At 48.4% G+C, this 12,518-nt stretch overlaps 1 protein-coding gene across 2 annotated transcripts in view; it reads left to right on the top strand.

The window, feature by feature from the left end:
* Window positions 1–12,518, top strand: part of ARMC1 (armadillo repeat containing 1) — a 185,848-nt gene that overhangs the window by 136,112 nt on the left and 37,218 nt on the right. For both annotated transcript variants that reach the window (XR_013610535.1, XM_078687241.1), the window contains exon 4: window positions 8,597–8,786. Coding sequence is in view for 1 of the 2 variants with exons in the window: in XM_078687241.1 (XP_078543367.1) it covers window positions 8,597–8,786 (190 nt within the window). In the remaining variant the exon portion in view is untranslated. The remainder of the gene's footprint in view (window positions 1–8,596; window positions 8,787–12,518) is intronic.

Here is a 12,518-nt window from a genome sequence, read left to right on the forward strand (position 1 = left end):
CTGTACTTGTGTTTTGGAACTTCTGCCTTTGGATTTACTTGTGCTTTTTGTTTAGCGTGCCTCGCTAATCCCTCTGGTGCCCCCACCCGCTCCCCACTTCCTGCCGCTGCTCCATCGCGGCCCGCCCCCTTTTCCTTACTGTACCCGATTGCCGCCCCGCTCCCAGCTGCTCCGCCCTCCCACTTGGCCATATATGGAGCCCGCGCGGCGCAGGTGAGTGTGACCTGACCTCAGGACACCCCCCACGCCGCACGGCTCGCCAGCGGTGCCCCCTCGCTGCTGCTCGTTCTCCCTGCTCCGTTTTTGGCCCGATTTTCGTGCTCACTGTTTGTTTCCTGTACTTGCTCCGTATTTAGCCCGATTTTCGTGCCCGCTGTATTTTTTTTCCTGTACTTGTGCTTTGAAACTTCTGCCTTTGGATTTACTTGTGCTTTTTGTTTAGCGTGCCTCGCTAATCCCTCTGGTGCCCCCACCCGCTCCCCGCCGCTGCTCCATCGCGGACCCGCCCCCCTTTTCCTTACTGTACCCGATTGGCCGCCCCGCTCCCGCCTCCCAGCTGCTCCGCCCTCCCACTTCGCCTCATATGGAGCCCGCGCGTACATGCAGCGGTCACGCGCAGTAGGCGCGCCGAACGTGCGCCGAAGGCGCGCCAAAGGCAAGCCCGTCTGCGCCTGTCCGCGCCCAGCGCCAGGACCCCTGGCCCCCGAGGAGGCCAGCTCACGCGACGGACCTCCGACGCCGCCACCCTCAACGCACTCAACCCCGGCCGGAACCCCGCCTGCTATCGAGCCAGCCCGAAACACACCCACGGACCCTTCACCTGCCAAGCCTGCAAGTTCACCTGCATCCGGAACTGCACCGCACCTGACAAGCCGAGCACCAGCAGCAACCACCTCAAGTGCATCCTGCTCAACACCCGCTCCGTCCACAGACACGCCGTCGAACCCTGGAACCTGCTCTACACAACATCACCAGACGTCGCCTTCCTTACAGAAACCTGGATGAACGCCTCCTCAGCGCCTGACATCGCCATAGCCATCCCGGACGGATACAAGATCACCCGGAAGGACCGCGTCAACCAGACTGGAGGAGGCATCGCCATCGTACACAAGAACACCATCCTCATCACGACCAACCCCGACGACACCTTCAGCGCCGCCAAACACCTCCACTTGCAGATACACACCTATCCCAAGACCACCCTCAGAGGCACCCTCATCTACAGACCCCCGGGACCACGCACACAATTCAGAAAAGACATCGCAGACTTCATCAGCCCGTACGCCCTCCCCTCCGCTGACTACATCCTCCTAGGGGATCTCAACTTTCACCTGGAGAACAACAAGTACAGCAACACCACCACCCTGCTGGACAACCTCGCCAACCTCGGACTCAAGCAACTGGTGAACACCCCCACCCACTACGCCGGCCACACGCTTGACCCCGTCTTCTCCTCCAGCAAGTACATCTCCTTCAGCCACTCCACCGGACTCCACTGGACTGACCACAGCTGCATCCACTTCAGCTTCAGAAGAACAACGACCCACCACCACCCGCAACAGATTCCTCGCAGGAGCTGGAGCAAGATCACCACCGAGCAGCTCACCACCTCCCTCCGCCAGACCCCCCCCGCCAGCACAACGGACCCCAACGAAGCAGCCAGCAACCTCACACAGTGGCTCACCAACTGCGCAAATGATCTCGCACCACTGAAGAACCCTCCCAGCAGACCCGGCAGCAAGAAAGCCTCCTGGTTCACCGACGAACTCAAGAACTCCAAGAAGAACTGCCGCACCCTCGAGAAAGCCTGGCGCCACGACCAGACCACAGACAACATGACTGCCCTCAAGCACGCCACCCGCAAACACCACCAGCTGATCCGCACCACCAAGAAGACAGCATTCACAGAACGACCAGACAACAACGCCCACAACAGCAAGGAACTCTTCAGCATCGTCAAAGAGTTCTCCAACCCCAGCGCCGGAAACAACGACATCACCCCCTTGCAAGACCTCTGCGACTCACTCGCCTCATTCTTCCACCGCAAGATCGCCGATATACATAACAGCTTTGGCGCACCTACCACGCACCCTACCACCGAACCAGCGCCCCCCACCACCACCCTCTGCGTCTGGACCCCGGTCAGCACCGAAGACACCACCCGCACGATGAACACCATCCACTCCAGATCACCAACCGACCCCTGCCCCCACCACGTCTTCAACAAGGCCGACTCCATCATCGCACCCCAACTCCGGGACATCATCAACACCTCCTTCAACACCGCCACCTTCCCGGAGATCTGGAAGCACGCTGAGCTCAGCGCCCTCCTGAAGAAACCAACAGCAGACCCCACCGACCTCAAGAACTACCGCTGCATCTCGCTCCTCCCGTTTCCTGCCAAAAGTCATCGAGAAGACCGCCAACAGACAGCTTGCCCCCTTCCTCGAGACGAACGGATCCCTCGACCCCTCGCAGTCCGGTTTCCGAGCCAACCACAGCACCGAGACCGCCCTCATCGCAGCCACTGACGACATCAGATCCCTGGTCGACAACGGGGAAACAGCGGCCCTCATCCTCCTGGACCTCTCTGCAGCGTTTGACACTGTCTGCCACCGCACCCTAGTGCAGCGCCTCAGCAACATCGGAGTCCAAGAGAAGGCACTGGAGTGGATCATCTCGTTCCTCGCCGGAAGAACCCAGAGAGTCCGCCTCCCCCCGTTCAGATCCGAAGCCACCGAAGTCATCTGCGGCGTACCACAAGGATCATCGCTCAGACCAACCCTCTTCAACGTCTACATGAGCCCTCTCGCAGCCATCGCACGCAAACACAACCTCAACATCATCTCCTAAGCCGACGACACCCAGCTGATCCTCTCCCTCACCAACGACCCCGCCAGAACCAGCCTGCACGAAGGGATGAAAGACGTCGCCGAGTGGATGAAGAACAGCCGCCTGAAACTGAACTCAGACAAGACGGAAGTCCTCATCCTAGGATCATCGCCCTCCGCCTGGGACGACTCCTGGTGGCCCCCTGCACCACTCCCAAGCCAACGGACCACGCACGCAACCTGGGCTTCATCCTGAACTCCTCCCTCTCGATGACCAGACAAGTCAACGCCGTCTCATCATCATGCTTCAACACCCTGCGCATGCTCCGTAAGATCTTCCGATGGATCCCCACCCAAACCAGGAAGACGGTCACCCAGGCACTCGTCACCAGCCGACTGGACTACGGAAACACCCTCTACGCCGGAACCACAGCCAAACTTCAGAAAAGACTCCAGCGCATCCAGAATGCCTCCGCACGACTCGTCTTGGACGTCCCCCGACACAGCCACATCTCCGGCCACCTGAGAGACCTGCACTGGCTTCCCGTCAGCAAGAGGATCACGTTCAGGCTCCTCACCCGCGCACACAAGGCCCTCCACGACCTGGGCCCCAAGTACCTCAACAACCGCCTGACCTTCTACGCGCCCACCCGCCAGCTACGATCGACCAGCCTCGCCGCCGTACCACGCATTCGCAAAGCCACCGCCGGGGGAAGATCCTTCTCCTACCGGCAGCCAAGACATGGAACTCCCTCCCCATCCACCTCCGGCTGACCCAGGATCACCTTTCCTTCAGGAAGCTCCTCAAGACCTGTCTCTTTGAGCAGTAGCGGAACCCTCCCCCCAAGCGCCTTGAGACCCTACCGGGTGAGTAGCGCGCTATACAAATGTCCATGATTGATTGATTGATATAGTGGTTACGTATTGTTGCTAGTCTACAAGTTGCGCCTGAGACGTTGGGCGTGGGGCCCGAGATGCCAGTGTCTCATGTTCGGCCACTAGGGCATGTCGGAGGATAGTCAGCCAATGCCTAGTGGAATGGGGGGCCCATTGGGGACTTCCAGGCCATAGCCAAGGAGCGTTTGGCCAGAACCAGTGCCAGTTCAAGGAATAGTTTGAGGGTCTTACAGTGTGCATTCCGTTTAGTAATGCCTAGTAGGTAGTGTCCGCTCTGAGTTAAAATTGTGGTTCCTGTTGCAGCTGTCAGTATATCGGATACTTTCCCCCAGTATGTTGTGATGTGAGAGCACATCCAGACCATATGCATAAAGTCAACTCCCGAAGTATGGCACCTGGGACAGATATCAATGGAGGTTGGGTACATTCGCGCCAGCCTCTGTGGGGTTAAGTATGTGTGAACAAAGCAAAACCAAAGGTGGTGATGGACGGAGCGTTGACCATACAAGCACTCACCCCCAGTCAACTGATCTGGGTTTAATCCATCACCGTTCTTTAGCCCACTCTGCCACCCCAGTTCAGACATGGCCATATGCAAATCAGTCCGACCCTGTGCCTCATGGGAACAGTCCAGCCCGAACTGCCAAGCCATGCCTTCCCTGGACCGGAAACAAGTATGTGTGACATAAATAGTTGAATTGCGTGAATTTCAATCTGGCATTCATTGAGATGGTCTTGGGATTTCCCACACATTGTTTCCATTACTTGTCTGTAATTTTGGTAGAGAGCGCCATTGTCCTGTATTCACGTAATGGGGTTAAAGATGTGTCTGTGTCTGCTTTAAAGGAATTGTAGAGGGCTGTGATTGCTTTCCTACCTGACCTATGTGTCAGTAGTGTCTGCAGGCCTTCAGAGTTGATGGTACCGTACTGATATCCCCCTAGATTTGCGTTGCCTGTTGTGTCACATAGAGTAGGCGTGTTCCAGGTGGTACACCATGGTCGTTCATCAGAGTGGCAAAATCGCATAGGGTGGAGTTAACAAATAATTCTACCCATGTAGTGAGGCTGGCTGCCTACCATTCGGCCGTTTTAGGCCAGTATACGACCCCAGTGACATCTCAATAGGGAGATCTGAGGCATACGGTGGAAGGCGGCGTTTGGCTATTAGGTAGTTCAACTTGACATTACGGGCTGCCCGTAGCAAAGTGCAGCCCACAGTCTTCTCGAGCTGAGTTGTAGTGCCTGACAGCCACTCAAGCAGGTCTAATTGCAATAACATAATTGCCCAGGTATCTAGTTCAACTAGGTTCCTCCTTGCCAAGCCAGCACATGGGCCACTGGAGCTGAGCGGCTGCATAGTAGAGCTCGTAATCGGGCGCTCCTAAACCTCCAACTGAGATAGGGAGATGGAGCTTCGGTGGGCTATGCTTGCTCTGGAGTTGCCCCATATCAAAGGTATTAGCAATGACCGTAGATCTTTGAATAGTTTCTGAGGCTATGTGCCACTGCAGGAAATTGTCACTGCCCAGGCATGATGTCTCTCCCGAGCATGAAGAAGCCTTGCAGGTCCAGCAGCAACCAGGCGTGTAGCCGGGCCAGCATGACGGCCCCGATGCCGATCCGCTGCAGGTCTGGTGAGCGCCTAGGTGTGGTCAGGCCTCGCTGTGCCAGTGGAGTGCACAGTTTAATTAATAATGGCCCGGTACTTTTTGGGGCAGTTCAATAGACCCTTGATATGGGGGGGTGCCCATTGATGAAGATCCGGCCCCCAGGTGCCCTTGCTGGTGAGAGGCTCATGGTTGGAGGTATTACAGGGGGTGCAAGATGCGTGTGACCTACCTAGGTCCGTGGCTGGGCTCGTCCCTGATGTGTCACACAGGAGCCCTCTTGGCGTCGGAGGAGTAGCATGGCGCTGGGATAGGCTGTGCCCTGCCATGTGAGGCTCTTCCCGCAGTCGCGGACCTGGAGGGCCATCTGCAGCAGATCAGGCGTGCACAGCCGGGCTTGCTCACAATGGAGTTCCGGTGGGGGAGAGACCGCAATCCTGGACCCAAGTCTCCGCTTTTTTGTTTCATTGGCCCATATCTCGCTGCTACTTCCTAGGGGTGTAACTGGATCGGGGGACGTCCGGGGTGCGTCTTGCAGAGATTTCGAGGGCTGCTGGCTAATCCACGACAGTTAAATGCAGGATGTTTGATGGTTGTTACAGAGCAAACTGGATATGAGTCCGCTCACGTCGCCATCTTGGACACGCCCTGTCATGAGGTAGTGCAGTCCAAGGAATACTCAGGGTTGTAGTGGGCGATAGAAACTCTGCAAAACTCACAATAACGCTTAATGAATCAACGTCCCTTCAGTGCTTTAGTTTAAAAAAAGCGAAAGTACTCTACTTTGCAGACAACTGAATACAGAACATAAATTAACAGATACACTTATTCAAAAGGAGACCACTCCGAATCCTCCTTAAACTAGAGATCTGTTTAACAATTTCTTCTATCTTTAACGATGTATAGCCCAATCCTACGGTGTTTGTTATGGAGTCCACAATATGAAACAACTTACTTTTGAGTTTGTCTCACATTTTTCATTGTAGCACCCCTTCTTACTATGTGTCACAGGCCTACTCAATGAAAAGTTCCTTCGTGCTATATTTGTTAGAGGGTCGCTAAGAGCAATGGATCTACTTCATAGGCAAGCTGTCAAATCTAATGCCGATAAGAACATGACCAGCAAAGGAGTGAAGCCAAAGTCCTTCTGTCTGTTCTACTATGTAATTCTTTATTCTTTATGTGATTATGTGAGCTGTGCAGACAGGTAAAGCTGTTTTTATTCAGACCTAAACATTTCCTTAGAACTGAAACTTACGAGAACGCGTGGAATTAGCTAGAGCAGTGCGTACAAAACGTTTTAGAACCACAACCCAATTTTTAGAATGACAAACATTTGCAACCTATCTACTTTTAATGGATATGTGGCGGGCGATTTTTGAATGTAGCTGAAGCATCATTTGGCAGCACACTGTTATTTACAAACCGCACATCTACCAGAAATGGCCACTAAATTTGCCCAGACATTCAGTTTTACTGATAAAACTATATAGCACACAAATGATGATGTGTGTAAATCGGGTTTCTTTGAATATTTATCATTTGTGCATCACCAAGTAAAATGGCTTGATTTGTTTTGACAAAAAACAACAGTGAATAGAGGGTCTGAGGGGAAAAAGAGATTAAAGACCTATATGCACCCTACCCCTAATCTAACTAGTAAGAAACACAAAGGGGTGCTATCGGTCTATATTGGCTAGAAAGTGTCTGTTTTCTATAGGAAGAGTGTATGTATGAACTATAAGTGTGGAAAAGGGGGAAGAACAAGAAATAGGAAAAGTAAACCCATCAGCCCACCCATTGGCGGAGCATCATCATCTGGGATTTTAGAATACAAACTGGTATCCACTAGGTACCTCACCGTGGGAGAGTGTGAGGGAACTCTAGTATTGGATCCACCAGTGATGGAAAGCCAGACAGCAGTGTATCATGAGCTGTGGGAGATGAAAAAGTTGCAGTGCTCAAAGAGAGTGTGTGCTAAATAGAAAGTGGTGATTTAAAATTGACTAGCATGGTGCCTAGTAACTAATTTTATTCTGGTGGTCACCATGTTGACAAGGTTAAAAGCAGAGTGTGGATGGATGAAACCAAATATTACCATCCATAGATGAGTTAGTTGGTCGACATGTTTCAGCCTAAAAGGCTTTCTTCAGGACCTATTGTAACACTACTGCAACTGTGAAAAATAATAATAAAAAGTACCAAGTACATACCCTGCAAGAGCAATAAACCTACCATACGTGTGTATACTTTGTGGTAGGAAATGAAGTCATGGTGTGTAAAAAATTAATCCGCTCCCAAAATTTACTTGGGGGTGGCCTCACCTCGCCTGGCGCTCGCTCAGGTAATGAGGCCACGCTCTGTCCGTCGGTACTTCAAGCCCCTATTGACTCAACTCAAAGTATACACACGTATGGTAGGTTTATTGCTCTTGAATGTTTGTCCTTTTTTAGGAACATGTTATTTTTGTGGATTAACCTGTATGATGATATGGACTGTAATGTGTTCTAATAAGAAAGCAGTAAATTATAATAGGGTCTGATGGGGACTATGGGCTGCATTTTGGTTTTTGTCTGAGCACCATGCAAAGACTTCAAGATCACAGTGAAGGGGAAAAAAGTATGGCTGTGACAAATGCGTGTTCAAAAGGAACAACCATTGAAATTGCTGCAGACGGGAAATGCTCAGTTATTCTATTCCTCTTATTTATAAGCTGTTGTGTTATACTCCCAACTACGGCATGTACTTTTTTTACTTTTACATTGAATATATATCTACTTTCAGCACTAGAACCTGGATGGTGGCTTTCACTGTGTTTATTTTACCAGGTAAAACTTAAGCTCCTGGAATCTAGGCATCAGCATAGAAAGATTGTGTTTTGTTGCTCTTTGAAATAATAGTGGTAGGTCACGGTTGCTGTTAGACTGAGTCTTGGGCCATGACACGTGGTTAAATTAAAGATATTCTGTGGGCACACAATAAACTCATTGCTAGTGATTTCTTTCCTATTTAAAGTCCTTAACTGCTGGCTCAACATAAGATCTCTTCACATTTAAGACCGTGCCCAGAGTGAATGATACAGCTCAGCCAATGTGTCCTGACTAATTAGGGATGAGATTCCAAAATTAGTTTTTTAGAAAACCATGTTTCTAGTACACCGATATTTGTTTTGTATTTATTTATTCAACCGGCTAGCCTGCAGTGTACTTTTTTGGTATTTTTCTAACTATTCCAGAAACACGTATTTTTTTCATTTCAGGTCCACCAGTCCAGGAGACACCAAATTTTTGGCAAATGAAGTGTTCGAACTTCTTCAGTCATCTAGTAGCTCAGAATATGAAACTGCGAGTGAAATTAATTCCCGGCGGCGGAAAGCTCAGTTTTTCCTGGGGACCACAAATAAACGTGCCAAAACAGTGGTGCTACATATTGAGGGCCTTGACGACACGGTAAGAGAAGTTGAAACCTCCACAGAAAGGGCCATCTTTTGCCTCACTGTGTTGCTAGCATGAGTCACACAATCAGGACGTGAATGATTTTTGTTGAATTAATTTGTGGAAGTGAGTGTTCATGTTTGTGTTACTTGCTGTGCCGTAATTTAAAAGGACCCCCACCCTGAAGTCAGTTAAAAAAAAAAAAGTACAGGAATTTCCATTTCAAATGTTTTGTCATCCTTTTAGAGGAATAATCGAAGGGTAGACTAAGATTAGCTTTGTCACTAATTTAATGATTTACACACCATCCACTTCAAGAATCACACTATTGTCTTCTGTGATCGATGGATCAACTTTTGGTGAGTCTAATGTGTGGCATCTCTGAAACATTGTTGGTGGTGGGAGCTCTGTTAAATTGTTTTCTGGAGGTTAATGTTTTGAGCTCCTGACACTCTTTGTCAAACATTACCTCCACGTGTCTCTTTTTTAGGTCTCCTCTACATTAGCTGTCAGTTGTTACATGACATTGTGTAGTTGTGTAGTATTTTATTGTAATTGCATTTTTATAGTGCTTTCAACCCCTGACGAGGCGTCTAATTGCTTTTTCGGCGAGTAGCACGCTAATCCGTAACCCATAAAGGATTAGTGGTGAATTAGTATAATGAAATATGCAAGTAATTTGAGTGGTGGATATGTTAGTCAGTTATTTGGGTTGTTAAGTATAGCGGAGGGATAGAAGAGGGAAGGATTAGACTTTTTTTGGAGATCACAGCAGTAGGAGGAGGCTTGGAATGAGTAAAAAGGATGTGGAGGCAGAAGAGTTAGAGGGAAGGGTTTAGAAATGCTTGTTTTGGGGGTTTGGAATAGTAAAAGAGGTATGAGATGATGCAAGGAGAGGTAGAGTAGGGACGAGTCTAGAAAGGGTTATATTGGGGATTATAGTAGTGGTTTTTGGAATGAATGAGAGTGGAGGTAGAGGATATATTGATAGAGGTATAGTGTGAGAGCTAGGGTAGTTCATTGGATATGCTTAATTAGAAGTAATAAATATATAGATTCATAAGTACCTGGAAGGCATATCGATGCAAAAAGGAAGTAAGTATATGTAGATTAAAGATATAATAAATAATGGTGCTGTGGCTGAGATGGTCTGTGCTTGGGGGGTGGTGTGGCGCGGTAGCCCAGTGGACGGACTACCTCCCAAAGTGACTGGAGGCATCGTGCAACTTAAACAAACCAAAATAGGGCAGCAAGCGAATTCTGGGCCACAGCTTGCAGAAGAGGGGCAGCTGGAAGCACACACTGAACACATTCTGGCAGCGATCAAGGACACCTACGTGGCTCTTGAATACAAGATCAAAATAGTCACTTTAGACCTGGGGCCACTTCGCGCCAGTCATAAGCAACTGGCTGGGAGAGTGTCCGACTCAGAGAAAGTACTGGTGCACACCACTCCTGTGAGCAAAGACAATATCGCCCAGTTACGTGAGCTTCAAACGGAGGCCAAGACCCTCACAGAGCGCCTGGATGATACAGAGGGGCGCACGAGGAGCAACAATGTGCACATCATTAGCGTCCCTGAAAAGACTCGGGCCCGAGTGATAATCTCTTTGTGGAAAAATTTCTTCTGGAAATGGTGCTGACTGGGCTAGTGCTTTGGATCAGTCATTACTTATCATTGGTTAGATAACTTCTCAATCTCATTTGCTTGCTTCTTATTCAGCCACGTTCCTTCATCTTCTTGTGTGCTGTATAGCATCAGTAATACCGTTTTTTTGTTGCAGTCAATAAACAGCATTGACTGCAACACGCGGCAAAAAGCATTGGCAAAGGCAAAACCTATTGGTATCACCAGTGCTTGTTTTCAAATAGCTACTGGGATGTTTTCCCTCTCCCTTTTTCAACACTTCCCCACTGAGCCTTAAATACCATTGGAATATTCTTCCTATGCTCTGCTAGGCTATACAAAGCTGCACACCTTCCTGATTCCATCATATTTCAATTCCAGAGTAACTTGTGTCAAGGGTATTGGGGACTGGGCCGATGTAGAGTAACATCAAGTATTCTCATTGTCTGAACTAACTTAGCCTGATAAAAATTCTTCCGCACAGATTGCATTAGCTTTGATGTTTAGATGTCTAAAGGCAGGATGGACTTGGATATTAATAGTGCCTAGATTTTTCCATGCCTTTTTCACTCCATTTTATTGGGAGAGGGAATAGTCGTACTACATGTGTCTAAAGTACTGCAACCCATTGCACCCTGTTCACCTTATTACATGTATTGGTAGTGTCAAGGTAGAATATATGGGTATGTTAAGTTGGGGTAATATGTTTTGTTTAGCAATTAGGCTAAACAGCCGAAAGTTGAAAAATGCTGTATAGTAAATAAACATAAAACACAAATTAAAATAAGTAAACAATACATTATGTCTGTAACGGGTGGGAACACACCGCAATGACTGTTTATTTTGTAGGGCAAAGTCCCAAAATTGGAACCAGTTGAAATGGGTAACATACGTATAGCCCACAAAAATGGGTGAGGAAAGAATAACATTTTTGCAGAAGCAATGTTAAGACATTTTGCTTGCCCTGCATCCAACTGTAAAAAGACCATGGATAAAGCAACTATCTGTTCACCTATGGCAGTAGTGACTTCTCTGCAACCTAAAAAATAAATTCAAACCAATGGTGAAGGCTGACAGCAAGCGGTTCAGTTGTGTTGATACTTTCTCGTTATGAAATGACTACTCCGTAAACTGGGACCTACTTGGAGGACGACCCAAGGTGCTGATGTTCTAGAGTTTTGCTAAGCAAAGAAGAGAAAATACAGAAGAGCTTCCAGATGAAAAGAAAACTCACAATGCTATCCACAATAGTCTGCCAATAAACCAAACAAAGGAATTCTCCAGGAATCTATCTTCTCTGACCAGCCTTGAAAGAATCTGATGACCTTCTTTGAAAGCAACGTACTCGAGAACTGAGTTGAAAAAGTAGAAACCATAGAGACATTGGCCAATCAACCCCTCTTAAAATACAATCTGTATTCTCTCCTTCCTTGATGACCCATGAACGAGTATACAATGTAGCTGGTAAGTTGAGGGCATCAAATGTTTATGTTTAACCCTTTTCGCCTACCATTAGAGGCCACTTTGTTGCACTGGGCTTGTAATTAACAGTAATCACTAATGTTTCTTTCCAACTGTGAGAAGCTGGTCTAGTATATGATGTGCACTTATGTAAGTGGACACCTTGCACCAGTCCAGACAATCCTTATGGTGATTTTAAGAGGTCTTACACAACCTTAGAAAGCTCTCTAAGTGGTAACTGTGGAGAGCAGCCTTCAGGCTTAGTCCAGAAGGAGTGTAAAGCAGCTTGTTTTACCAGAATGCAATCTTATAGTATTGATTAAGTGAAAAAGAACCACACAAAGTACTTATACAAATATGTATTTATTATAGAACACTCTCTTAACACATAGAAATATCTCCTATCAGGAATTATGCACAATGCACACAATACTTCAGCAAAGAAACACAGTAAATAGCACGAAATACACAGTGACCCCCGAAAATGGTATAAGAACCACGACTCAAGTCAAGACAGGGTCGAGAGGAGGTAGAAGTGCTGGGGACCCAAGGAACCACCCAAGGTAAGTAGATAAGGACCACACGCGAGAGCGTGTGCAGTGTGGGAACATGACTGCCTGCTCCGTACAACTGTATGTGTAAGTCGCAGTTATATTTTT

The sequence above is a fragment of the Lissotriton helveticus genome, chromosome 4_1 (assembly GCF_964261635.1).
Source record: "Lissotriton helveticus chromosome 4_1, aLisHel1.1, whole genome shotgun sequence".
Taxonomy (NCBI): Eukaryota; Metazoa; Chordata; class Amphibia; order Caudata; family Salamandridae; genus Lissotriton; species Lissotriton helveticus.